Raw genomic sequence first — 24,082 nt, forward strand, 5'->3', positions numbered from 1 at the left:
GTGGTGAAGAGGGAGTTGAGCCAAAAAGCTTTCGATTTACTGGTCCATCTATGTCCCAACCCTCACCTATAGTCTTATACTCTGGGTAGTGACCAAAAGAATGAAGTCGCAAATACAAGCAGCTGAAATGAGTTTCCTCCGTGGGGTGGCTGGACTCAGCCTTAGAGATAGGGTGAGGAGCTTGGACATCTGGAGGGAGCTCGGAGTAGAGCCGCTGCTCCTTTGCGTCGAAAGGGGTCAGTTGAGGTGGTTCAGGCATCTGATCAGGATGCCTCCTGGGCGCCTCCCGTTGGAAGTGTTCCGGGCACGTCCCACTGGTAGGAGGCCCCGGGGTAGACCCAGAACACTTGGAGGATAAGCGGATGAAAATGGATGGATGGATGGATGTGTTTTTGTTATCTTAGAATGAGCGTTTATGTCTTCATATGAAATGGATCCTCTTCAGTTGAGCTACCATGTTGTTCTACAGTAGCCCAGAACAGACAATTCGCATTTTCACATTTTTGTATCTTCATGTCGGCCCCTGTAGTTGTCCCACACACTTGGCACACAGGAGGTGTTTCAGTTCTGCAACCTCACAACGAGATGCCACGAAATCCTGCACACTGGACCTTTAAGTCAAGCTGTCAAAGAGACAAAGTTGTTTTCAGACAGACAAACAGACAAACAAACAGATGGGGCAAAAAACTATCCCTCGGCGTCAGGTACTGATCTGATGAAACATAGGGATGAGGCAATATGGTCTCACTGCCAGGGTATCAAAATACAACATTAGGGTGGTGTCCTGGCATCATAGGGCACCCCATAGTGTCTGTATAAGACACACCAGGCTTTCAACCAACCACAATGTAAACCCATCCACGTCATTATTAGAGGGACATAGCAATGGATGTAAAGGTTGCTTAGGGTGGGTTGGTTCATCAAGCACACGACTTTGACCCTGGAAACTGGTGTTTGTTTCCTGTGTGAAACTAAAAGTCGTGACTAACATCAACCATTCTCTTTTGCTGAACCTAACCTAGCAGTTTTGTTGCCTAACTCATGGACCCTTCTTAGTAACATTAGTCAACTTACGTAACTTACCACCAACCCCTTCTGTGTCAATACACAATGCAAAAGGTTGCCCCTAGCATCATTGTTACAACTGGCGAAAAAAAGGATGAATAAAAATAAATAACAGCAATACCTGGCACCTCTGGCCAAGCATCAACATATGGCAAGCAGGGATGAAATCACGGTGTGAAAGGGAACCTAGGGTGGAGAGAAAATAGACGTGCTCCCTGTGAGGATGTATGGAGGTGACATTTCTGTAACAAGGACGAGATTGCAGCAGTGCTGACATTTGACAAATGTATATTATCTTAAACAAGTAAGGACGAGAGGTCAGCATGCTGCACAGATATATTATGACAAGTGGAGATAATTCACTGATTAAACACTGATCCTCCTCAACAGGAACTATAATTCAACCAGGAGCAAAAACAGGGTGCATACTGCACAGTCAGGATCTGATGTCTTGGTTATTTAAAGTTTATAGATTAATAGCATAACTGAACATTTGTCACTTTGATAGAATGGAGAGGTTCTTACAACAGGCTGAGTGAAAAATTCAAGGATAAGCTACTTTTTTTAAGACACTTGGCTGATTCATCATGACTAATGCTCAGGTGTCCTTGATCTCTCTCATCATGCTTTAAGTGAAAAAGTGGTCTTCAATCACGTCTTCGTGACTAGGATCGTCACCATAAGTGCTGTACAAATAAAATAAACTGGCCAATGGTCATCAGTGTAGCCGCCTGACAATGAGGTCATTTTTTATCTTTTCATGAGATTCACAGAAAAAATGTGTGTACATAAAAGCTTAGAGGAATAATTAACCCTCCAAAAGACCATTTGAATGTCAGTCATCACCCTGTGTGACACTGATGCAGTGGAGAAAATGGTATTTTTCTTGCATGTGCCCAGTGAATGAGGAATCCAAAAACAGAGAAACTCTTGGTGAACTCAAGTCAGAGGTGACCACGATCAACAACACCTAAACTTTATCAAAACATCTGTTTACAAACTCTCACACAACTCGTGCAGTATAATCCAAGTCTCATTTGTCTAGTCGTATGCTCAGTGTAGCCTCTCACGACCAGGGAACAAAAAGGGAAACTTAGGCTCTCTTTAAAGCCAGACTCCATTGGCAAAAACAGTAATTTTACCTCACTAAACACAGTAGCTGCTGGTCTTATCACTGCCTCGCTTGGTAATTTGTTTGGGTTATTGCATGGCTTTGATGAATCCGAACAAACCCTTTAAAACGGTGGTTCCCAACTGGTGGGTCGCAGTCAGAAAGTGGGTCGCGGGTCCATTCTGAAAGGACCGCAAGTTAGGGGTGGGCCATTTCATCTCGTTCACGATAATACCGGTAAATATCATGAAAAATTCATATTGTGATATTCGCGATATTTGGACTTGTTGACACATTGACGTCACACTGTTACCCACAGCAACAACAAACATGACTGAAAGCGAAATTATCACCAACTCCGTGGTGGTTTCAAAATAAAGAGCAGCTTCGGTAGTGTGGAATAAAGCGTGACTTTGTTAGGCCTGGATGTCCTGAATGGTTTATGAACAGCCCCGGACTTGTCAGACTCTTTCGCCCAGAGGGAACACATTCAGCAGCTCCTCTGGCAGCAGCACAGTGTCTCTCCCTCTCCTCGCTTGCTGTGCGCACATGGGAGTCGGTTTCGTCATGTAATTTTCTCATAAACCTTTGGTAATGTAAACCTATGTGACGCTCACGGCTTGACAAAAAACTCCATATATGTGAAAGTGCGATAGTTGTGGTATCATAACAGCCTGTCACAGGTTACAGCCTGATGATTAGAGGAGAAATGGCAGAGCATAAAGGTCCAGGTGGAAAACACACAACTCAGTCATTCAGACTGCTTTTGCTAAAAGAGAAGGAAATTGCCTCTTCATTTATAAATACAGATCCTAGGGTACATTCTTTTTTGCATTCGGGAGCTGTTTACAGTTGTATTTTGTGGTGGATTTTATTTTGTTGAACAATTAATATTTTATACAGCATCTGAATCTCACTGAGGTACTGTTGTTGTTTACAAATTGAAGAAATCAGAGATAATCTTAGTTCAATTTTTACTGAATATTTGAACGCAAACTGTCAGGCTGACATGTACAACTATATCTCTCATTTTGTTGCAATATTGTTTTCTTAATTAATAATAAAACATATCCTTTTTTTTTTAAACAAATTTGTCATATCGTCCAGAATATCATTATTGCAAAAACACCCTGAGCTACTGTGTTATTATTTTAGGGCCATATCGCCCACCCTTACTGCAAGTGACTCGTGTTAACCTGTCAAATTTATCATTTTGAAGTGTGGAGAATTTCTGGCACAGAACTTTTATCTTGGAATGCAGTTTCGAGCTGTAGAGTGAGTGAGAGAATTAACAGCTACTTGACAGAGACAATAAACTAGCTCAACGACATGGCCAAATGCAAATATGACGCTGAATATACTAAACTGTGAGGACCTTGAACTAATAAATAAGGAAGAATCTGTTGGGGACCACTGCTTAAAAACACCAAAGACACACAATTACACAAACTAAATGATCAAGGCAGCAGTAGATCAGCAGCTCTTTTGTTCAGGGAGGTAAATGACTGTTTTTGTCAATGGCAACTGGCTTTGAAGAGAGCATAGATAAGTTTCACTTTCCATTCAGTTCCCCATCAGAAAGGGCTGTCTGGGCACACGTCTGAATAAATGACTCTTGAGTTATAGCGTACGAGTTGTGTGAGAATTTGTAAATGGATGTTTATAGCTTTGCTTCTATTAAACACTTAACCCTTTGACTTCAATTCATCAAGAATTTTTCGTTTTTGGACTCTTGTTGATGGAGGCATGCGAGCAAAACAAATTTTTCTTTACAAATTCAACATTACCGGGTGAGTAAATGATACACAAATGGTCCTTTGGGAGGTGAAGTATTCCTTTAAAGAAAGAAAAAAAGCAGGCAAGGTTTTTCCTTTTTGAATGTGTCATGGCACCATTTATTTATTAAAGTTATGCATAACCTTCCAACTTGATCATTGTACATATGTTGAACTTCATGACATTATTAGAATATCAGGCAGTCAGATCAGCATCGCCAACAGTAGCAGAAAGAAGCAGCGTTTCTGTCAGGAGCTGATACAGAAAGAGCGTGAGCGCTCCTTGGAGAAGAGGAGGGGGAACGGGGCGAGATACCCAAAGGCAGATGAGGAAGCATGACATATAGAGTGTGAGTGGGGATAAATAAGCATGAAAGCCACTGGGCTGTGAGGAAAAGGAGAAGGATGACACCCATAAGTGTTTACAGGGAAAAGAAGGGAGAGGGTCACACGCAAAGGAGATGAGGAGGCAGACGAGAGGCAAAGCACCCCTCACAGTGAGGAGGAGGAGGAGGAGGAGGAAGAAGCAGCAAGGAAATGCAACAGGACCAGATCAGAGCCTTCAGACTCTTCATTCTAGTTAACACCACACCTAGAATTTATCTGAAATTCTAGACTTTAACACAATTCAAGAGTTTGTAACACAATGGGATCTATCCATCACCAGTGCAACTCTGGCCTCTATCAGTCTGATTATATTCCTGCCATTTCATCAGGGTACACTAGGCTAGCGTGCATGTATGCTCACACACTCACACTAACCCTGTATGACTGAAGCAGGAAAAGCAGCCAAAACGGTAACACCATGGCCAAAAGCATGCAAGCAATGTGGGAAACACTTAAAAAAAAAAAAAAAAAAAAAAAAATGAAAAGAAAGAAAATAAATACATCTTGGGATAAAAAAAATCTTAATACATTATCTTAAAATTTTCCTTTTCTTGTTTTGTGTTTCATATATATATATTCTAAACACACATCTTTGTACATTTTGGTATAAGTTCTCTTTCTTGCAGGGAGGTCCGGGGGGAAAATGGGTGTTAGATGGTGGAGGGGGGGTGAGGTTTCGAGGGGCAATCCCACTTCCCTGATTGCCTTGTGCTGATGGAGGGGGGCGCGGCATCAAAAAGATGACTCCACCCTTCAAACGCTTCTGCTCACACTCAAGTCTCTCGTTCTCTGTGGCAACCGTGGGCAACGGTGATGGAAAGAAGGGGGCTCAGCAGTGAGAGGACAAGCTTATAGGATGTCCAGAAAGTCCAGGACACACGAAGTAGGAACAGACTACGAGTCGGTACTTCCTCTTTGGAACCAGAGCCAAAGGCTGCCGTACGGACTTCCACTATCTCTTATCTAGAGAGGAAAAAACGAGGCGTCAGATCAGAGAAAAAATGACACATAAGGAACTATATCATCAGCAAAAATCTGGTAATTCATATGTTGACGCTGAGCCTGAATGAGATACCTTTGCTTCCATCCGTGTCCGCTGCTGGCCTCTCCGGCCTTTGGCGTATTAGATTATTGTACTTGGCCTCAACCTCCTGCAAGAGCAACAATCAATTCACATGGCGGACCACAAAGATTGAATATCACACTATTTTTACAACAACGTATGCTGATGAGCTCATCGACTGTTACATACCTTCAGATAGTTGAGGTTGGCCTGAAGGTTTCTAAGGTGAGACAAGACCTGTCTGCTAAAAGAGGAGAGGCTGCCGGCCTGTGACGTCGAAGAAAACCTCAAGTTGATGCCAGAGTCGGCGGCGCAGCCTTGTGAGGTCCTCAGCTGCTTCCCTGTGGTTGATGCCAATATGTCATCATCTGTGCTGCTCTCCCCCGGGCCACCGTAACCCTCCAGGACTAAATACCCTGCTGAGAGAATCAAAGGAAGCCATTTAGTACTACTGTAGTGAAAAAACGTCAGGATCAATGAGCGACAAAGAGCAAGAAGACAGCTGCAACTTACAATGACCACTGTAAGAAACGTTTATCTGTGAGTACAATGTATCTAAATGGCTCACCATAATCTTCAGGAGAATCAAAGAAGCCTGTGTCCCCAGAGCCCAGGTCCTGAGTCGGGTCCTCTGTCTGAGAGCTGTTCTTCTCTGAGCCATTATGGACCATCACCCGTGCGCGGCTGTCTACAGGGGTCCGCAGAGAGGTGGTCCTTAGGAGACGTGCCCCTGTGGAGCGTTTGGTTTGCTCCACAGCCTCCTGGGACATCAGCTGGGTCACCAACACCTGCTTTAATGCTGCCACTGAGCAACAGATAAGACGTACAGGTTTATGATTTTTACATACATACATACATTATCTATGTATATTTGAATAATTGAGTCGTCTGTTGCGGTGCTTACATGTTTTCAGTGCTTCGTCTGCTCTGGAGGGAAACATGTTGAAAGAGTCTCCTTCTTTGCCATCTTCAGCCACTTGGTAAGGAGGCTCTGGGTCCACGAAACCTTCCTCCTCCTCCTCTTCCTCTGCCTTTACGCCCTCAAAGGGATTGTTACCAGGTAGAGAACTCTGCGTCACACTTCTCGGGGCTGGACTGCTCTCTTTATCTTGAGGGGGAGTAATTGCACAAGGATTATCTAAACAGTTGAGATTACGGTAGAATATTTATAGTAAAACGGGGAAAACATGTTTCTCCAGCTACCTGTGGACTGGGTGCTGCCGGTGGATGTGCGGTCTGGGTCTCGACTCAGCCTGGAAACGCCCGCCGTGATGATCTCCACACCGTCTCTCTCCCCACTGGCACACAAGCAACGTCTCATGTTAGTAACAAGCTCAAACCCTGAGAACCATCTCATCAAATTAGGCAGGTGATCGAACAACATACTCAGTCTGAGGTAAAGGTATGACGCTGTGAGGTTTCACTTTCATGGCGTCAGCTCTCTGGGTGATTAGACGCTGCCACCTTGTGAAAGGAAAACGGTTATCAGCACATCTAATGACGGCAGCAACAAAATTCAATTAATCAATCAAAAGGTACGTGGACTTACGTTCTCTGATCTGAGACTGTGGGTGCCATCAGCTCGTAGATCTGGGCTCCGTTGTCAGACATGGATAGGACGAAAAAGGACTTGTTGTCTGGCGGGAGAGAGCATGGACAGAAGGTTTGGGGTGAGATTATCACTACACTGCCCTACATGCATGAAGCCACAGACTTCCTGATAAAAATCTGAGTGCAATATCCCAGTCTTTTGTGCTGCGTTTAGTTGCCATTGCAATGACAAGAATAGTGAGGGGGTTCTTTGTTGCTTCTTAAAACGATTTGCTCTCATCCCTCATTATAGTAAAATGCAAAACAAAGAACAGATTGCGTGTTAACGGACCTGTGGCCACAGAGCGCACCAGCACAGTATTGAGTTTGATGATGGGGCTGAAGATCTGTTTGGTGTCTGCAGTGCCTGCCAGGTTTTTACTGTGACACTTCAGGATTAGACGCTCGTCTTGTTTCTGCAGCAGAACCAGGATGTCCTCCAGGAGGAGTGTGTACAACTCTGAGAGGAGACAAAGAGGATTCTTGTGTTTAGTTCTTGGCAGCGACATCAAAGTTTAATTCCAGTCAAACTCATATAATATGCTGACTACACACCAATAGTCTTGTCCTTGTTCACTTTCCATGACAGTGGTCCCTCATGCACCATCGTTCTCTTGGTTAGATCCAAGTTCTGAAGGAAGGTAGGACGGGAAAATAAATTTAAAGCTTATAAGTACTCGCTACAGGTCCATTGAGCCGTTTCCACACAGGACCACCTTTCTACAGAGCAGATATTTCAAACAGCGTATGTGGGTGTACAACAAGTGAGTGTGCTTTAACTGAAGCTAAAAGGGCCGTGTAGATAACTCACCTTTAGCTCCAGGATCATGGCGTTGTCTGTCTGCTTTAGAGAGGAGAGGTCCAATCTTCTCTGATAGTCCTCCAACCTCTAGAGGAAGGACAGAGAGAAATAGAGGAAGGGGGATAAAGTGAGCGCTCTTTAAAAAAGGAAGCCACTGCCTGGGGAGCAAAGACGGTAGTGAAAAAATAAATTGCAGTTGAGCGGGGGAAAAAGGAAGGACTTAGGATGAGACTGAAGGGGAAGAAGAGAAAAGTCTAGGGGACGGCATGAAATGGAAAGGAGATTTAAAAAAAACATCCTACCTGCTTGTCCTCGGATTCCTTCACAGCCTGGTTGACGTGATTGAGGATCTTTCTACAGCAGTCTGCTGCCTGCTTCACTTTGTCCTTCTCTGCTGCGTTGTCTGAAAGATATTATGACATCAAATAAGAAGTAAGGCCTCCTTAGTTCTGCAGGGGGCTGTCCGGCAAATTGATATTTCCTCTGCCCATTAACACACCATCATTCTCAAAAATTATGATAAAGCAGGGGGGCATTATGATCCCGTAATAGCTGGTTATACTTTATCGTTAGTGCATTCTCTCTGTGTGAGACCCAAACCCCAGCCAAGACTAAAATGATGGACCAAATAATGGGTAAGACATTTCCCAAAATGTGCACTGCCGCTCCAGGACCATTAAAATGCTAATCTCTCCATTTGTCTCTGTAATTCACTAATGGCTGGCATGTTGCCACACAGAACCTTGCTTAAGACTTCATTTGGTTCATTTTTACCCACTTTCTTCTATCTCAAGAGTTTCCATTTTAGCTACTGTATTATATTACATTCCCAATATACAATTCAAACAAGGTATTATTCCTGTTTTACCCGCTTCCATGGTTACTCGCAACACGGGTAAATTAGTTTCCATACTGAATTAATTGCCTCAGAGGATCTAATTGATTTCAGGATCACCAAAGAGAAAGGCTGGATACCATAATTTAACTCTACTCATGGAGGTCACGTGCAGAGGTGCTGCAGCAGTGCAGGGAAAAAAAAATTTGGAGCAAGAATTAATTTCTAGTCAGTTCAGGAGAGTCTAAAATGGTGTGCAGTAGTGGGAAGACTAAGTATAATAGTGGTTTGAAGCTGTCATTTTTTAAAATAGATCACAATTCCTCTCCCTGTGACAGAGTCGGTGATTGACTAAGTATTCGTGACTGAGTGGAACAGACTCTGAAGTGCTCCACTCAGTCTCTGCAGGAGAGGGATCAGTTTTTGTTCCTCCATGAACTGTAAGTGGTTAGTATGAATGTGAAAATCAGTTTTGTGGCTCCTCCTGCAGGCGTGTTGACATCAAACATTAGACTTCATGTTTGTCCACAGCCAGAACAGGTGGATGGCAGATGTTTCATTGTATGTTTTAATCACATTAAGTGTCATGCCCACCATATTCTGTTTTAAAGCTGCAGATATTCGTCCAAGGCCAGAAAATTAATACATCTGTTACATAACCAGTATCGATAATGCTCCGATACTGCCTAAAATGTTCAATCAGGTATGGGCAGTGTTTTTAGAGGGTTAATAAAACAAATTAATCCAACTATGAATGTCTTCTGTGGTTATTCATCCATTTATCTGTGTTGAAAGCAGTCATGTTTTCATGAGCCATCATCTGAAGCCCACTGAGCATCAGTCTTACACTGGGTCGAGTACCCACCCATGAATCACCGCAAAAAAGGTGATTCATAGGTGGTGTTTTGTCTTAATCTTATTTGCAGGTATGGTTCTGGGTGAAAAAAAAAAAAAGACATGTAGGTTGGATCGCAGGTGTAAAATAAAATGTGCATTTTATGTTTGAACGTTTTAATCCTCTCTCTTGACTTTGTGTTGGCTATGTTTTCTGCACCAGCTGGAATATGACAGCTGCTTTAATCAGGTGTGTTACAAACAGGCACGTTAATTGTGCAGCTCAACGTTATAAAAATACACAAAATATATTCATTTAAATTGTATATATGGAATTACCTTCATTCTAAAATATATTATTTTAGTTTCACATACATAAAACAGCCCATAACGATCACTATAAATGTGCTAACTAAACAAATTATTCGCACATGGTTATAATAGGATTTGCTGTTTTGGGTTGGGCCATGGAATTTTTGTCAACAGGTCAGGTCTATTCACGTAACTAATTGGTCATAGCGGGGTGGGGCGGGTGCAGTTTGCCCCTCGCATTTCCGATTTGAAGCAGATCTTGAAAATCAGACGCATGCAGGACTCTGCTGAGCACAAGATGTATCCCATGATGCACTAGGTTGAGTCTCTCGACGAATCAGAGGCTGTGTTGCTGTGACATTAATATAATCCTAGTATCAGGAGATCTGTGCAGTTTCTGCAACAACTGAAAAGAGTAAAATATCCTGAGTGTAATAAATAAAGTGTAGATTGTCCCTTGTGCACTTGTATAGTTTTGTAGAGCATTATGCATATCTTAAAGACTTTATTTTTTGGGGGTTTTGCCTTTAGGACAGAGTGAGACAGGGTGAGAGAGAGAGAGCGGCGGGGTCACATGCAGCGGATGGTTGCAAGCCGGACTCAATCCTGCGACCGCTGCAGCAAGGCATCGCCTCTGCCGGCGCTATCCACTACGCTACTGACACCCCAACTTTATTTGGCTTCTTGACATAGAAATGGGTTACTGGTATAAAGCTGTTAAATTTTGTTATTAATTGCATTGGCATGGGATCGGTACTCGGTATTGAAACAGTATTGAAAAGGAAAAAATGGCAACGAAACATCTCTGAAAAATGAATCAGCAACAATCTTGATAACTGATGAAGTGATTTTTTTAAGTAAAAATTCCTCGCTCTAAACTTCTCAAATGTGAATGTTGGTTAGTTTCTCAGTCTTCTGGGGGATATTTGAAGACACTGGACTTTGGGAACTTGTGGGGAATTTCATATTATGGAACAAATAAATCAAGACAATACTTGTTAGACTAATCCAAAATCAAACTGATCATTAGTTGCAGCTATTCTATAATCATTCATGCAGGACCGTGCACTAAAATAATCATGTGCACCAACATTAACAAATAACTGCAAACTGCTGTGAAGGACCTGTGACTGGTAAGGCAACACTACAGCACCTGTGTACTTGGCGATGTTGTCTAGTAGCAGGGGGTACTTGGTGAGCCGCAGCATCTCTACGGGAATGATGTCCTTAAGCTGCAGTCGGCGACACAGTCTGTTGCTCTCTGCCTCCTGCAAAGCAATAACAAAGAAAAAACGATACAAGATGGGTGAACTTAAGCTGTCGCCAAACAGCCAAATACATCTGTGAACAAGTATGAATGTTGACTGAGCAGGACTAAATGTAAACTCAGTGTATGCTCAGGGAGGTGACATTTTAGCTGAATTTCTTGAATTAAACAGATGTATGTATTGCTTGTTTAAACCCTCTGCATGACACACTCTGAGCATTCATTCAGTAAATTGGCTAAATAGACACTTTGGAGATTAAAACAATTTGTGAAGCATAATGACAGTACCTGGATGAACGAAGTAAACCGCGAGTCTTTCTTCTGCTTGCTCTTGATGATCTCCAGAGCAAAAGGCTGGTTGCTGCAAAACGTCCCCACCGCCTGCTTGATCTTCTCCTCCTCTCCACCACTGAACTGTTACCACCCGACCCAAGACAGGACAGAGCAGAGATGGACAGAGACGGTTATCAGTCACTCGGTCGATCTGGGTCAGGGGCATTTGCCATGGAAATGTCTAGTATTTAACCACCACAATGAGCACCAACTCCCAGAAGGGGGCCAGGCTTAAATCCTCATAGCAGGGACGGCTTAAGTTTAAATGTAGACTAGATCAATGCTCGGACCCTCAGGGGACCGTTTACCCTACTTATCCCCCATAGAGACATTTCAGACGAGGCTGCCAGCTGATAAGCAGCTAACTCGCATTTAATGTATCACACATGATATCAAGATGCAGAGATGTCAGCCAAATCTAGGGCATTGTCTGACATAACCATTTGCTGAGAAACAGGCTTCCATTTCACTCGTTCGCTTCCATTCTGATTACATTTCTTGGCAGAGTTGTTCTTTTGTGTCACATAACATTTTGTCTTCCAGCACTTGGGGGGAGGATTTAGGACTTAACGTTAACCCCTTCTCTGTCCTAACCTGCACACAACCATTTTCATGTACATATGACATTTCAAAATTAACCATTGAGGAAAGCAATCTCATGCCAACACCCACATTTTTTTTCTTGCTGTAAAGCAATTTTGGGCAACAGTTCAATTTCTTTGTGCACAATACGTTTTTTTCCCCACCACATCAGTCATCTTGAAATTTATTCAATATAAGAAAATGTTTGAAAGAGGAAATACAATTTCAGCCTGAGAATTGTACTCACCCAAGAGAGCAAGTCGTCTCCTATCTGATCAATTACTGAAGACTCATTTCTCTTCCGAACGGCTGCCATTTGCTCCAGTATTGAAACTGAAATTCAAAGGAGAGGCACCAATGGGCAGTGAGAGTGTGTGTATGTGTGTGTGTGTGAAAGATAAAAATGAATAATACAACATGAAAATACGAGGGTGCTGTGTGTATTGCTGTTGTAGTTCATTTTACTTAAAACTTTATTTTGATTCTCAAAACTACTTTGAGGTTTTTTTTCCCACTGTGTCTTAATGGTTTGATTTCTGATGGATTTCAAGATGTGTGTATGTTCATGTGTTTGTGTACCATGCAGCTGTAGAATCTCCTCCAGGTTAGTGAAGATGTTCTTAATGTCAGCAGGAGGCAGGATGGCCTCTTTGGAGAGCTTCTGATAGAAAATGTGGTCCAAAACTCTCAGCATCCGTACATGTGCGCGCTCTGTGTAGAACAGCTCTGCAGACACAATGTAAGACGTTAATTCAAAATGGCAGATCATTTGCACAGCTCAACATGATGTACATTCGACAGCAACTTGGGTTAGATCCCAGCAGATGCTCTGCTACTGCATCTCACTCTTCTCCCCTCTACTCGCTATATCCTAAAACACAACAGTATTTTTTAAAGACACTGAGTGGGAACCTTTTTATATCCAGTGAAAATACAGCTGGCTTTAATAAACTGGCATATTAAGTGAAGGGGTTAGCCATGTCCTCACCGTTAATAACTTCCTGTCTCTTGATTTCCTGAGGCCTGAGACCCGCTAGGACCTCTCGCCCCACCAGCTGCTGCCAGTTTGGAGGGTCATGCTCGGAGTCTGTTCCCTGGTCGTCCTCACTCTGGACATCAGCTGCACCCAGTCCCTCGAGCCTAGGGCAAGATAAAAAGTTAGCATTTCATGTAGGTACTTAAATTCCACCACTGCTTATCACAACTTCTTAGGGTGCTTTCACACCTGAGCTTTTTGGTCCAGTTTAACCGAACCCCGGAGCATTTCGCTGGATAGTCCAATTCATTTGGGGTGACATGAAGGCTGTCAATCAAACGCTTGCAGCAGACCAAACAACCAAATGGTTAGTCTCAGTCAGCTTCCAAGCTACAGGGTTTTATGGTAGCAAATGATGATGTGATTTTAGCACGACTTCAAAAGTTAAACTACAAATAAATCCATCTGCTGATTCTGAAATCTGACCATGATCTTATAATTGATCTGCATTTGCATATACCCTATTTATGCATTTGGTAACCATGGTTAACACATATGCAGCGTGGGTATTTTCACAGATTAATATGCCAAAAGCTGTTAAAACTGCTGTGCTTGGATCTGACTCTGTGTAGGCTACTTTGTTAGTTCATTAAGTCCATTAAAAAGTGTGTGTCAGTGATCCCACAGTAATAAGCCCAGAATAATATGTGGTCAATTTGCAGCCTAATAATACGTATAATCAGTTATTTCTTTGTGGGCTCTTTGTAACACCAAAGAACATTAATATCCACATCAGAAGCTTCAAAGTGCGGCATAAACTTCAGTCAGTCAACAGAATTTGATTTCCCCATGTGGGTCCTGATGACACAGGATGGCAATCACCAAAACTGTCCAATCAACGAGTTTCCTTTCAGTCTGTACAAATTCATTTTTACTTGCCTTGGTTTGTTTGTAAATGTGTTCCCCTTGCTCCGCGTCAAAATAACTGAAGTCCAGGTGTGAAAGCACACTTAGTTTTTAGATGAATTTAAATCTAAAATTGATCACGTTTCCTCACCTTCTTATGGCCTTTGGTGTTCCCTCGTGGACTCTACAAAAACAATAACAGTAAAATCAATGTAAAAATTAATATTCTCTGCACAAGGAAGCAAAATGTTACTGCAAATGTGACTATAAATGCACCTGTCGCTTTCTCTGTCATCCTCTTGCAGCTGGTCGAGGCTGTAAAGGTCAAAGTGCGAAGCAGGGTATGACAACCCATCAAGAGCGTCGGACTGAAGGCCGTCACTCAGCCTGGAAGGGCCTGAGGTTGGAGTCCCACCTGAGAGACAAGTTATAAGTTATTATAACGACAATCGCCTCCACCGGTTTTCCCTCCTACTAATGTGTTTAGTTTCGTCGGTCAGTAGCTCACCCATATCAGTGTCTCGGCTTGTATCCGAGCTATAGGTGGCGCTGTTTGGGGATGAGGTGTTGAGAGACATGGAGTGTGTGAGTTCAGAGCCCTCGCTCGATTGGCTGCCTCTTAGACGACCAGCTTCCATGTGATCACTCGCTCCCAGTGTGGGCTGAGACAACTGTTTCTGTGGCCTGGGGCGACCATCCAAGGCTTTACCCACTGAATACAGAGAAATGTGGTGTCAAAACTTGATGAACCTTTGGTGTTCCCTTGTGGACTCAACAAAACCCAAGTAGGGTAATAATTTGTCTTATTCAAAAGTTCTAACTCACCTGATGCTGCTTCGATGCGGCTGGGCCGACGCTGAGGTCCAAGAATACTGGGAAATCTGGGTTTCTTCACCTTCTCTTCTCCTTCCTTTTCTGTCTTGATGCTTTTCTGTATGTAATTAAATAAACAAGAGAGGTGTCAGGTAGATGATAAAGGGAGAGAGAGAAGGGCAAAGGTGGAAAAAGAAATCTTACGTACCTTAATCTTGGGAAGGAAGTTGATCCTGACCCGTTTGGACTCCAGACTGCGAGGTTCCTTGACCCTCACACCAAGGTGCTTCATGTATGTATAGATGACATACTGCATTGTAGTGCTGAGCAAAAACAAAAGTGACAACTCCCGAGTTAAGTCGCGCTATTCTGAATTCAAACCGACAAAACAATTTCGAAGGGAAGTGTCCATATTGTGACTTGCACCATATGTCATACCAGTCCTTCTCGTACAATTTCTACACAAACCATCTGGGGTGTGCTGCGACCATATGGCATTTCAAACAAGACTCTTTCAATCAGTCACACTTTTGAATTATTTAATATAAACACACTGCATAAATTACGTGTTTTCTTTAAGAGACTGCCCAAGTGCTTAATTTGTAAACTGTGGGGGATGCAGAATGGGGTTTAGATGACACCAATATGTTATGTGTTCTTGGCTGGAACATCAAAGGCAATAAATTTAAGGTTAAAAAAATGACTACCACTGTCGGATAATACTCATTTAGCACAGGATGTTTTTAAATAATTAGTTTAAAGGAGTCAAAAAGTCTAATAAAGTAATAGTTTCTTTTAGATTACTGTGAGACACATGACAAACACAGATGGTTCAAGGGGCCATGAGAGGCCCTGAAGTCCTAAACGATTCGCGTCATATGCTTTAAGAAATACTCTTCATACCAATCAACCACATGCTCCACAATATAAGTCTGCTTACCATTTCTCTTCCTCTGTGGTCTGAGTTGTTACCCTATAATCAATACAAAGAAAACAAACCGTCTGAGTGGCTGATGATGGTTAGAAACATGAGATATGTGTGCATGCGAGCAACATATGTCTGTATGCATGGCATGTGTGTCATGTAACTGTGTGTGCTACTTACAGGATATCCTCTATCTTGGTGATGATGTTCTCAGCATAAGAGCGCTCTCGCTCCAGAGTGACACGGTCTCTGACTCTCTCTTGGTCCAGTCTGGCCAGCTCTACTTCAGCCACCGTTAGGCCCATACTGCGCTTTTGCCTACATGAGTCATACACTGTGGTTAGGTAGATATTGCCTTTTTTCATTAGCTTGTTATGACAACCAAATTCTCAAGTTCTGCTCTTAATCAGAGCCTACCACACCGAGGAAATAAAATTCAGAGCTGACAAGTGTACCTGAAATCCTCCAGGTTCTTCTGGATGTCAGGGAGCAGAGAGTCCTGCAGTGTTTGTACATGTTGCCTGTTTATTTCCTCTGGGATCAGCTCTGTCCGCCGCCGGTCTGCAAACACACGCACACACACTCACATATACTGTACACCAAGTCTCTAACAGGATTATGTCGAGTGCGCGCTAAATATGTGCTGTTAAGGTTTAGCAATACTTTCCAAACCATCAGAGCATTTGATTTCTTAACACCTTAGTCGGGAGTGTGCATGGCTTACAGGGGCTGTATAATGAGGATGGCCAAGTGGATGAAGTGAGCCAACAGCAGTACAAAAGGTGACCGTAACAAAAAAATTGCCTCCTCAAAATGACACTGGGCAGACGACCAAATGTAGCAAAAGCACAGTGTGAAACACTTACCGAGATCAGTAGAGATGGATTCAGGAACAGCAACTTTTAAATTCTGGAAAAAAGACAAAACATAAGTAGTTTATACCTCATTAAAAAATTGGAACAAAAAAAACTCCTGTCCAGCACGTCCAAAACAAAACCCCTTTCAGATGATATTAAATATCAGTGTGAGTGCTGATCATAAATCAACGCACTCATAATCACGTCATTACCTCTGCATGATGTAATGCTTGCACAGGACTGGTATTACCTGGGGGCCTCTAGTAATTTGTCATCTCTGTGGCGGTGGCCTGTGATCTTAATCCCCTGTGAATCTGCCGTAATTTGTCGAGTAAAAATTCCAGCGTGATTTATCTGCCATATTTTGCGAAACACAGAGCTTGTGTGATAACATTAGTCCTGTACGAACCGGTCTTGGGGTCATATTTGGGTTCTTGTTTTCTCCATGCCTCTTTCCCAGCTGGGAATTATGGTGGCTGCGTTGGCAATTATAAATGAATGCTTTGATAAGATTTTGGGTGCAGGAGGCTCATCTCACTACACAGCATGGAGAGCCATCCTCAGAGAGACCAAAGCCAAATCCATCGGAAGAGAAAGAATCTCAAATGATGATGAGATGGATGACATGCGGACAGTGTGTGGAGAGTTGGGGTTGTTTATTTAACCACATTTAAAAGAAAGAAAGGAGGTTAAAACTGCACATCAGCGCTAGTGGTGCTGGGTGGTGTTTCTATCTTGTGTAGAGTGGAGTTACAAGTGACTGTGTGCATCATATCCAGGGAGTTAAGAACATGTTTTGTCTAAAAATTTCATCATGGTTTTCCAGATGAAAGTTTGTGCTTTGGATTTAAAAACAACAATAACAGATGTTTGGCGCTGTCCTTTGTGTAAATAGTGTGATTTTGACGATGCGGTGACATGCAACATTTCACCCGCTTTGTCAAAATCTAATCAGTGACGGACTGTGCGCACAGATGGATGAACATTGGATGAGTGTGCCCTGCAGCGCTGCCCATATTTCACAGTGGGGAGCAAAAACTGTACTTACCGCTCCACGGTCAATGAAGAAGGTGTGGAGATCCATGAACACCCGTCTGGTCTCTTTGGAGTTGGTCTGCTTATAGAAGTCAGCATAGAGGTAGCACAGCTGAGGACATAAGAGTATGATTAATTACAATAAAAAAAACAGTGAGCAGTAGTGTCTGCTATGCTGCATTTTAACGAGGCATGAAGGAAGAGGGTCTTACCACAGGAGCAGGGTCGAACTGAGAGATGACATGGTGAAGGAAGGCTGCGAGGTGGGCAGGACGAGACTTGAGCTGCTCAATACTGTTAAAGCTGTTACACTGGCCATTTGTCTGCAACAAAATCGGTACAACAGTTAGCACCAGTTTGAGTTTGAAAAATTTTGAAAAGGACAGCTGTGTTTAGGGTTATGATTGACAAAGATGTTAAGATTGCCCTGTGGTAAAATACCTGCTCCTGGTCTGAATCAAAATAGTCGTCCTCAGCTCCAATGATTTGTGAGACGAGGCGGGAGGAAGAGGGACTGCTGACTGTGGTAGGGGACAGAGAGTCCTGAGGAAAAGACAGGAGTGCATTGTAAAATTAGTGTTTTTTAAAAAGCATCTGACCATTTATAACCCAACTGATCTGGGGTATACTTCCACCGACAGAAATTCATCCACATGCAATATAATCTATGACAAACAAACCCAGTTAAACCAGGAAAGGAAGGGAATAAGTACATTTCTTAGGCAGAACTGGCCAAGGTGCAAAGAGTATAGTTACCAGGTCAGTGGCGTCCTCCCCCTCTGGAGAGTGGCAGGAGTTGAAGCTGTTCCTGGGTGTGCTCTTTGGGCTGGGGCAGGATGACTCTCTTGAGTAAAGATTCTCTGGAGATCCAGGTCCAAACCCACGAGATATCTGGAAGTGGGATGGAACACAACATTACACAATCTGTTGCCAAACTGTTGCCGGATAATTTATTCTGTCAGTTATCATAAATGGCCGACAGTGATTTGAATGCAGAATCAATACATACACTTCCTGTGCTTGCACTGATGTTGTCTAAATCTAAACTTGCCAAGGCTGAGCGCTGCTAATTAAGACTATAATTTCAATTCAGCACAAGGCCATTAAGTGTAACTAGTCTTTGAATCAACTTTCAAAATGAAGTTCAGAGGGAAACTTAAATTATGTTGGCTGGCGTTGCTGACAACTTACAGGAGTGCTGCTCCAGGACAGGTCTGTACTGTTGTCTCCCTTAGAGGGAGTGTGCTCTGTCTCAAACATGCTACCATCATCTGCATCACCACCTGGAACAGCCTCCTGCGGATTCATGTAAACACAAGATTTGTTATTAATTATGAACAACCTTATTACATAACAACAAGATCCACAACGTCCAGAATGTAACATGTTTTAAGACAGACAAGCTAAGAGGAGGCTGCACTGGTAAAAATTACTACGTGTGTCATAAAACATGACTTTTTAAAATTGAGATAGACTCATACGCTGACAAACATAACAATGTTCAGTGAATGATGTGTATAAAATAAGCTGTCACACAGACACAATAGAACGGCTTCCCACAGAGAAAGCCAAAAGCCTAATCCTTTGATAAGATTAGGATTAATGTTTGTCTGGAGCGATCCCTAAACGCGCTACACAAAATTATACAGCTTGGATGTTGCTGGTAGATCAGTGTCCCGACACACCCAATTGTGTATGCACATACATGGAGGTACTTAGTTAGTTAGGGAGGTTATCTGCTTTACCTGTGTTGCCCCAGTGGCCTTGAAGAGCTGACCCTGCAGCTGAGGAATGTGTTTCTTAGCTTCCTGGATGTCTTTCAGTAGTTTGGGGGAGGGGTTCCTGCTGTACTCCTCCTTCATGGCCTTTATAGCAGAAGGAAATCAAAACAAGCAGTCAGGACCAGTAGTATGCCATTGTTTGTGTGCTAACAGGCAAGTAAAACATGTAAAATGTTGACTCTGGTGCGAACAATGGGATGTCTCAATTTCCTGCATGAAAAACAGCAGTCTTATCAAGTGTACACATACAACCTGCCTCCTACCCACAGTGATGTTCTGTTTAAAAATGGATGAGAGCTGATCCTTTCATTTTCAGCACAGATAATACCACAACACTCCATGCGAGGGTTTAAATATTCACAACTGTGCAATAACGGGTGCAAATCACCTCCCTACTGCAAACACCTACCAAGCAAACAGGGTTTCAATAGAGAGAAGTGAGTGCCAGTGATTGTTATGCTAACCTGCAGCTCCTGCTGCTCTTTTGAGAGCATCTTTTGCAACATGTCAACCCTCTGGCTGCAGACACTGCTATTCTCATCCTGTGGGGGAAACGAAAAGGAAAGTTGAAAAGCATATGGAGAAACTGTGCGTGCATTAGACTACAGATGAGAAGCATTCAAGCAAACAGCATATAGAAAATTTGTGAGAAAAGATGAAATATGGAGAAGCCGAGAAGAGAAAGAAATAGATAACCCAGGTGAAAACCTCAAAGAGGATGAGGATGGAGGATGAAGAAGGAAGGCAGGTTTGTGGAAAAAGGGCAACAGAAGTAACGAATGGCTTTAGTACCCATGGTGGTTGTGTGGAGGAGAGTCGGTCCAGGGGACTGTAGGGGCGTTCTGCTGCTGGGGAGTTAGGTGATGAAATGCTAACACCCAACATTTCAGACTCTGCTTCAGACAAAGGGATCTGGGCGAGCCCTGGAGGCCGCCCCAACACTGTGAGGGCCACATAGGAGCCCGCTAGAATGAAACAAATCATAGCAAAGTGTCAGTTCTACATAAAGGTTTATTTCTAAAATGTGGCATTTGCTAGAACACAGACAAAGGAACTTACATTTGATAAGCTTCACCACCTCAATGTGATTAGAATGTGTAACAAGGGTCCCATTAACCTGAAAGACAGCAGTGGTACTATGATGAGTATTTGAAACAGATACTGAGTCCAAAACCTCCCATTCTGGCTCCAGCTTTGCAGTCTGACACATCACTCCACTCCCAGATGCAGCTTCATGGAGCAGAGCTGCTGACTGACCAGAAGGTGGCAGCCTACAGCCTCTGTACTGGCCTTGGACAAGAAAACAGTGATGTTGGCAGTTTAAAGACATGGAGGCAGATGAACACAATACCTTGATGATCCTGTCTCCTGTCTGAACACCTGCCCGCATAGCAGCCCCATCTGCCAAACACAGAGGAAAAAGAGCGTTAAAGCAACACAAGAGGCGAGGAAAGAAACAGAACCAATGGAAGAATGAAATGGATGGAGGGGGGGGAAAAACACATCAGACATGCTGCTTCATGGTGCTATTGTTGATATCTCTGCACAACAAATACACCATATCGCCTTGACAGAGCAGATGTTGCAAAGTGACAATTTGAGTGCTATTTTGAAAGACCATAACAGTGGTTATATTACGAGAAGGACCTGTTTCACAGCTCCACCCAAAACAAAGGGATTTAGGCATGAGACAGGTTATTATGAGATCCACGTCTGACTCTGTAGTCAGCAACATACAGCTGAAGTATTTTGTAAACCAAATACAGTTTTACTAATACACTACTTATGACGTGCATTTTGGGTTTTCGGTTTTCTATTAGTATGGAAATTTTAACTGGTGTCACTAAGAAAAGGACATAAACTGGCCTGACCAGTTGGGCTGAATGTTTAAGGACAGGTGTGACTGGAAACTTGTAAATTATTCGTCTATATGTGATCAGATATTTGGATTTAATCTGCTTCAGAGCAACAAAAGATTAAGCTTTGCAGGGGTGACAAGCAAAAGCTTAGTTAGATTTCATCTTGCTCATTTTAAACCTAACCACAAGTATAAAGGAGGAAAGCCACAGCAAGAAACTCCAGATACATTTTGTTTGCTTTTCAGTTCACAGCAAAATACAAAAAGAAGTTGTATAAATTATTCAGATGAAATTAAGCAGATTGCTCTTTGTGTTGAGTCGGTGATGAAAGCACAAATGGGGAGCCATACAGGGATAGTTAAACACTGCCAAGCTCTGATGACAGTGCAACAAAAGTCCTCGATCAGTTCCTTCCTCTTCTGTCTCTCTCCACTACTGTACAGACCGTGTAATGTTTTTCATGACCTGATAACAGCCCACATCATCCTCTACAGACAAGGGAAGACTGCCGGGGACCATATAAGTATCCTGTCAAAGTCCCCTCTTTAAAAGACAACATGATAAAGCAGAAGCTGCAGCTGCTGCGAAACTACTGAGGAGGAAATATACAGTCAGTGGCTTCACTTCTCTAAGTGAGTGCCGGAGTGGTGGTTGCTGAGTCCCAATTACCCCTCACATCTGTGAGTTCAGAGCAAACTACCATGACAGTTTGATGTCAGAGCATGAAAAAGGAAGCCCATATCTCTATTACAAATGCTTAGACCAGAAGTAGTCTTTGTAACAACGTCTTTTTCTTCTTCCTTTTAAGTTCGAGTCCACACCTTACCTTCTTTGACAAGCTGCACAAACACTGGGTTGTCACCACTGACAGTGAGCCCAAAGCCATTTTCATCTTTCTGGATGATTACACATCGCTGGACCAGACCTGCAAGTGAGACAGAGAGACATAACAACAGTGTCTTCAAAAGGACCAGGAAGTCACTACAGGAAATGTACTTTTAACTCACTGGAGCCAGGGCACCAAATACAATCTTTCTAAAAGAAAATATAAAACTTCACCCTGAGCACATATGTTAAATAACTTTAAACATGTACGGTGGAGGGATATGACGGAAGGACAATAATCACACTTTGCAGGTTTTATTTTTTAAATGTGATTTTTTGAGTGAGTTCTGGTATAAGCTGCACAGGTGGGTTTCACTTAAGGACAAGAGATTAGACTCCTCATTTAAAGTCTGTTAAAACAATACTCTCACGCCCATATGTACTTTAAAATAATTACTGATCTCTATATTTGTTCCTCCTGTTCGTACTGACTGAAGAGATTTTGTGCCCCTTCACTTAAGGCCCTGACACACTAAGCTGACGGTTCGTCGTGGGTCAATGGCGGGCCGTCGGTGAGTGTCTGTCGCCCTAGTTTTTGCAGTGTGTCCCGAACTGTTGGCACTAGTCAGCCCATACTGACTTTTTTCTGGCCAATTCAGCAAGTTGAATTGTCGAGATATCACTGAAATCACTTTGATTGGCAGACTCTGAGCACAAGATGAACGGCTAAAGTTAAGAGGGCATGAGATTGAAACAAACTTGTTATATAAAGTCAGATAACTTTTTATTAGCCATTGATCTCTTTAGTAGAGATGGTTTGTAATGGTTTGTGTTATTGTTCGTTGGGCACCGTAGATGCGGTTTGTTCTTTCAACATCAGGCTGTGTTGTTAATGTGCTACTTAGCTAACCAGTATCTCGAATACGTCCAGTCGCTCTTCTAGTTTCCCTTTTTGAATAACAAATACAGACTACCATTGACTGCTGGTATGCAGAGTTATCCTCTCTCACGCAGGCACAGAACATGCGTGTGAGTTGGCCATTGGTGTAGTCTTTGCGGTGTGTTCAAGTGCAACTTTTGGCCGAGACACAGGCGACACGAGGCGACCCAACAGAGGGCCTTTGTCACCATTAGTTCCTTTATGTCGGATTGGTGTGTCTGGGCCTTTACACTAAAACTGGTTTGAGACAAGGACATGAGAAACAATCACAGCATCAAATGATGTTTTCAATGTAAAGTGCATATGGGCATGTGAGTATTGTTTTAAGACATGCTTGAAAATAACCTTTAACATATCAGGACTGTTGTCAGGATAGCATGACAACAACATCTCATAATCTAAGCATGTGCAGTAAAGACAGGTTGTTCTAAGGCTGGCCAGCAAACACTTAAACGACTGTAGTTTGGACATAGAAAAAAAAGTTTCACATTGTCTCCTAACTCATTTGGTGACAAGACACCACCAATAGAAATAAATCCTCTTAAAAATGTAAACACCAATGATGATGGTCCTTCTGTGTGAGATGATGTCAGGCATCCCAGACATTTCTGGTTGCCGACTCACAGGCCAGAAGGAGGAACGTTACTTTTCAGGTTTTTTATGAGATGTAGCATAGCATTAAGAGATAAGAGCTTATCTGATGTCTGGCTGACACTGACTAGACTTACAGGACAGTACAGACAATAAACACATAATGTAAATGCTCAAATAAAAATAAAAATAATGTTGTCTCATGTTATCATGAACAAGAAGTTGAGTATATTTTCCAACGCAAGCAAACTATCGTAGATTTTTTGAGTAACCCAAACTGAGTGAGGTGACCCTTGAGCTGATTTCTTGTGCAGAATCAACCAGAGAGGTGAGTCGATCGATAACGGCAGTGGTGGGGTGGGGGTTGGAGTGTGGAAGGAACAGGAGCTAATACATGGAGAGAGGTTAGGGGAGGCAAAAGCCCCAGGCTGGGGGGAGGGGCAAGGAGACAGGGTTAGGTAGAGCTGAGGGAGCAGGGGGAAGGGAAAGGGGGAGAGGGCAGGGGTGTCAATGAAACAGATGAAGCCAAATGTGTTAAAGAGCTGGTGTGAATTTGCCTCTAGATGTTGATCTTTAGCCTGTGTTTTATGCTAAACAGTATTTTAGAGATCTTTGGGC

The 24,082-nt window shown here is 42.8% G+C and overlaps 1 protein-coding gene across 4 annotated transcripts in view; it reads right to left on the minus strand.

Moving 5' to 3' along the window:
* Positions 1 to 4,046: 4,046 nt before the first annotated feature.
* The window catches only part of arhgef12a (Rho guanine nucleotide exchange factor (GEF) 12a), a 45,395-nt gene continuing 25,359 nt past the window's right edge, over positions 4,047 to 24,082 (minus strand). For 3 of the 4 annotated variants that reach the window (XM_050064119.1, XM_050064108.1, XM_050064140.1), the window contains 37 exons: positions 21,935 to 22,033; positions 20,601 to 20,650; positions 20,309 to 20,366; positions 20,042 to 20,214; positions 19,714 to 19,791; positions 19,214 to 19,333; positions 18,660 to 18,764; positions 18,225 to 18,359; positions 17,910 to 18,011; positions 17,681 to 17,791; positions 17,482 to 17,580; positions 16,443 to 16,485; positions 16,032 to 16,137; positions 15,757 to 15,894; positions 15,592 to 15,624; positions 14,860 to 14,974; positions 14,664 to 14,769; positions 14,347 to 14,550; positions 14,115 to 14,253; positions 13,990 to 14,022; positions 12,945 to 13,096; positions 12,536 to 12,682; positions 12,204 to 12,289; positions 11,330 to 11,455; positions 10,928 to 11,042; positions 8,096 to 8,196; positions 7,803 to 7,880; positions 7,547 to 7,622; positions 7,284 to 7,451; positions 6,951 to 7,038; positions 6,788 to 6,865; positions 6,605 to 6,699; positions 6,306 to 6,509; positions 5,970 to 6,206; positions 5,591 to 5,820; positions 5,414 to 5,489; positions 4,047 to 5,301 (listed from right to left, as the gene is read on the minus strand). In XM_050064119.1, the coding sequence (XP_049920076.1) occupies positions 5,291 to 5,301; positions 5,414 to 5,489; positions 5,591 to 5,820; positions 5,970 to 6,206; positions 6,306 to 6,509; positions 6,605 to 6,699; positions 6,788 to 6,865; positions 6,951 to 7,038; positions 7,284 to 7,451; positions 7,547 to 7,622; positions 7,803 to 7,880; positions 8,096 to 8,196; positions 10,928 to 11,042; positions 11,330 to 11,455; positions 12,204 to 12,289; positions 12,536 to 12,682; positions 12,945 to 13,096; positions 13,990 to 14,022; positions 14,115 to 14,253; positions 14,347 to 14,550; positions 14,664 to 14,769; positions 14,860 to 14,974; positions 15,592 to 15,624; positions 15,757 to 15,894; positions 16,032 to 16,137; positions 16,443 to 16,485; positions 17,482 to 17,580; positions 17,681 to 17,791; positions 17,910 to 18,011; positions 18,225 to 18,359; positions 18,660 to 18,764; positions 19,214 to 19,333; positions 19,714 to 19,791; positions 20,042 to 20,214; positions 20,309 to 20,366; positions 20,601 to 20,650; positions 21,935 to 22,033 (4,115 nt within the window). In that variant the 3' untranslated portion in view covers positions 4,047 to 5,290. The remainder of the gene's footprint in view (positions 5,302 to 5,413; positions 5,490 to 5,590; positions 5,821 to 5,969; positions 6,207 to 6,305; positions 6,510 to 6,604; positions 6,700 to 6,787; positions 6,866 to 6,950; positions 7,039 to 7,283; positions 7,452 to 7,546; positions 7,623 to 7,802; positions 7,881 to 8,095; positions 8,197 to 10,927; positions 11,043 to 11,329; positions 11,456 to 12,203; positions 12,290 to 12,535; positions 12,683 to 12,944; positions 13,097 to 13,989; positions 14,023 to 14,114; positions 14,254 to 14,346; positions 14,551 to 14,663; positions 14,770 to 14,859; positions 14,975 to 15,591; positions 15,625 to 15,756; positions 15,895 to 16,031; positions 16,138 to 16,442; positions 16,486 to 17,481; positions 17,581 to 17,680; positions 17,792 to 17,909; positions 18,012 to 18,224; positions 18,360 to 18,659; positions 18,765 to 19,213; positions 19,334 to 19,713; positions 19,792 to 20,041; positions 20,215 to 20,308; positions 20,367 to 20,600; positions 20,651 to 21,934; positions 22,034 to 24,082) is intronic. The other variant, XM_050064130.1, reaches the window with a different exon arrangement.

This window comes from Epinephelus moara, chromosome 2 (genome assembly GCF_006386435.1).
Source record: "Epinephelus moara isolate mb chromosome 2, YSFRI_EMoa_1.0, whole genome shotgun sequence".
NCBI classification, from domain to species: Eukaryota; Metazoa; Chordata; class Actinopteri; order Perciformes; family Serranidae; genus Epinephelus; species Epinephelus moara.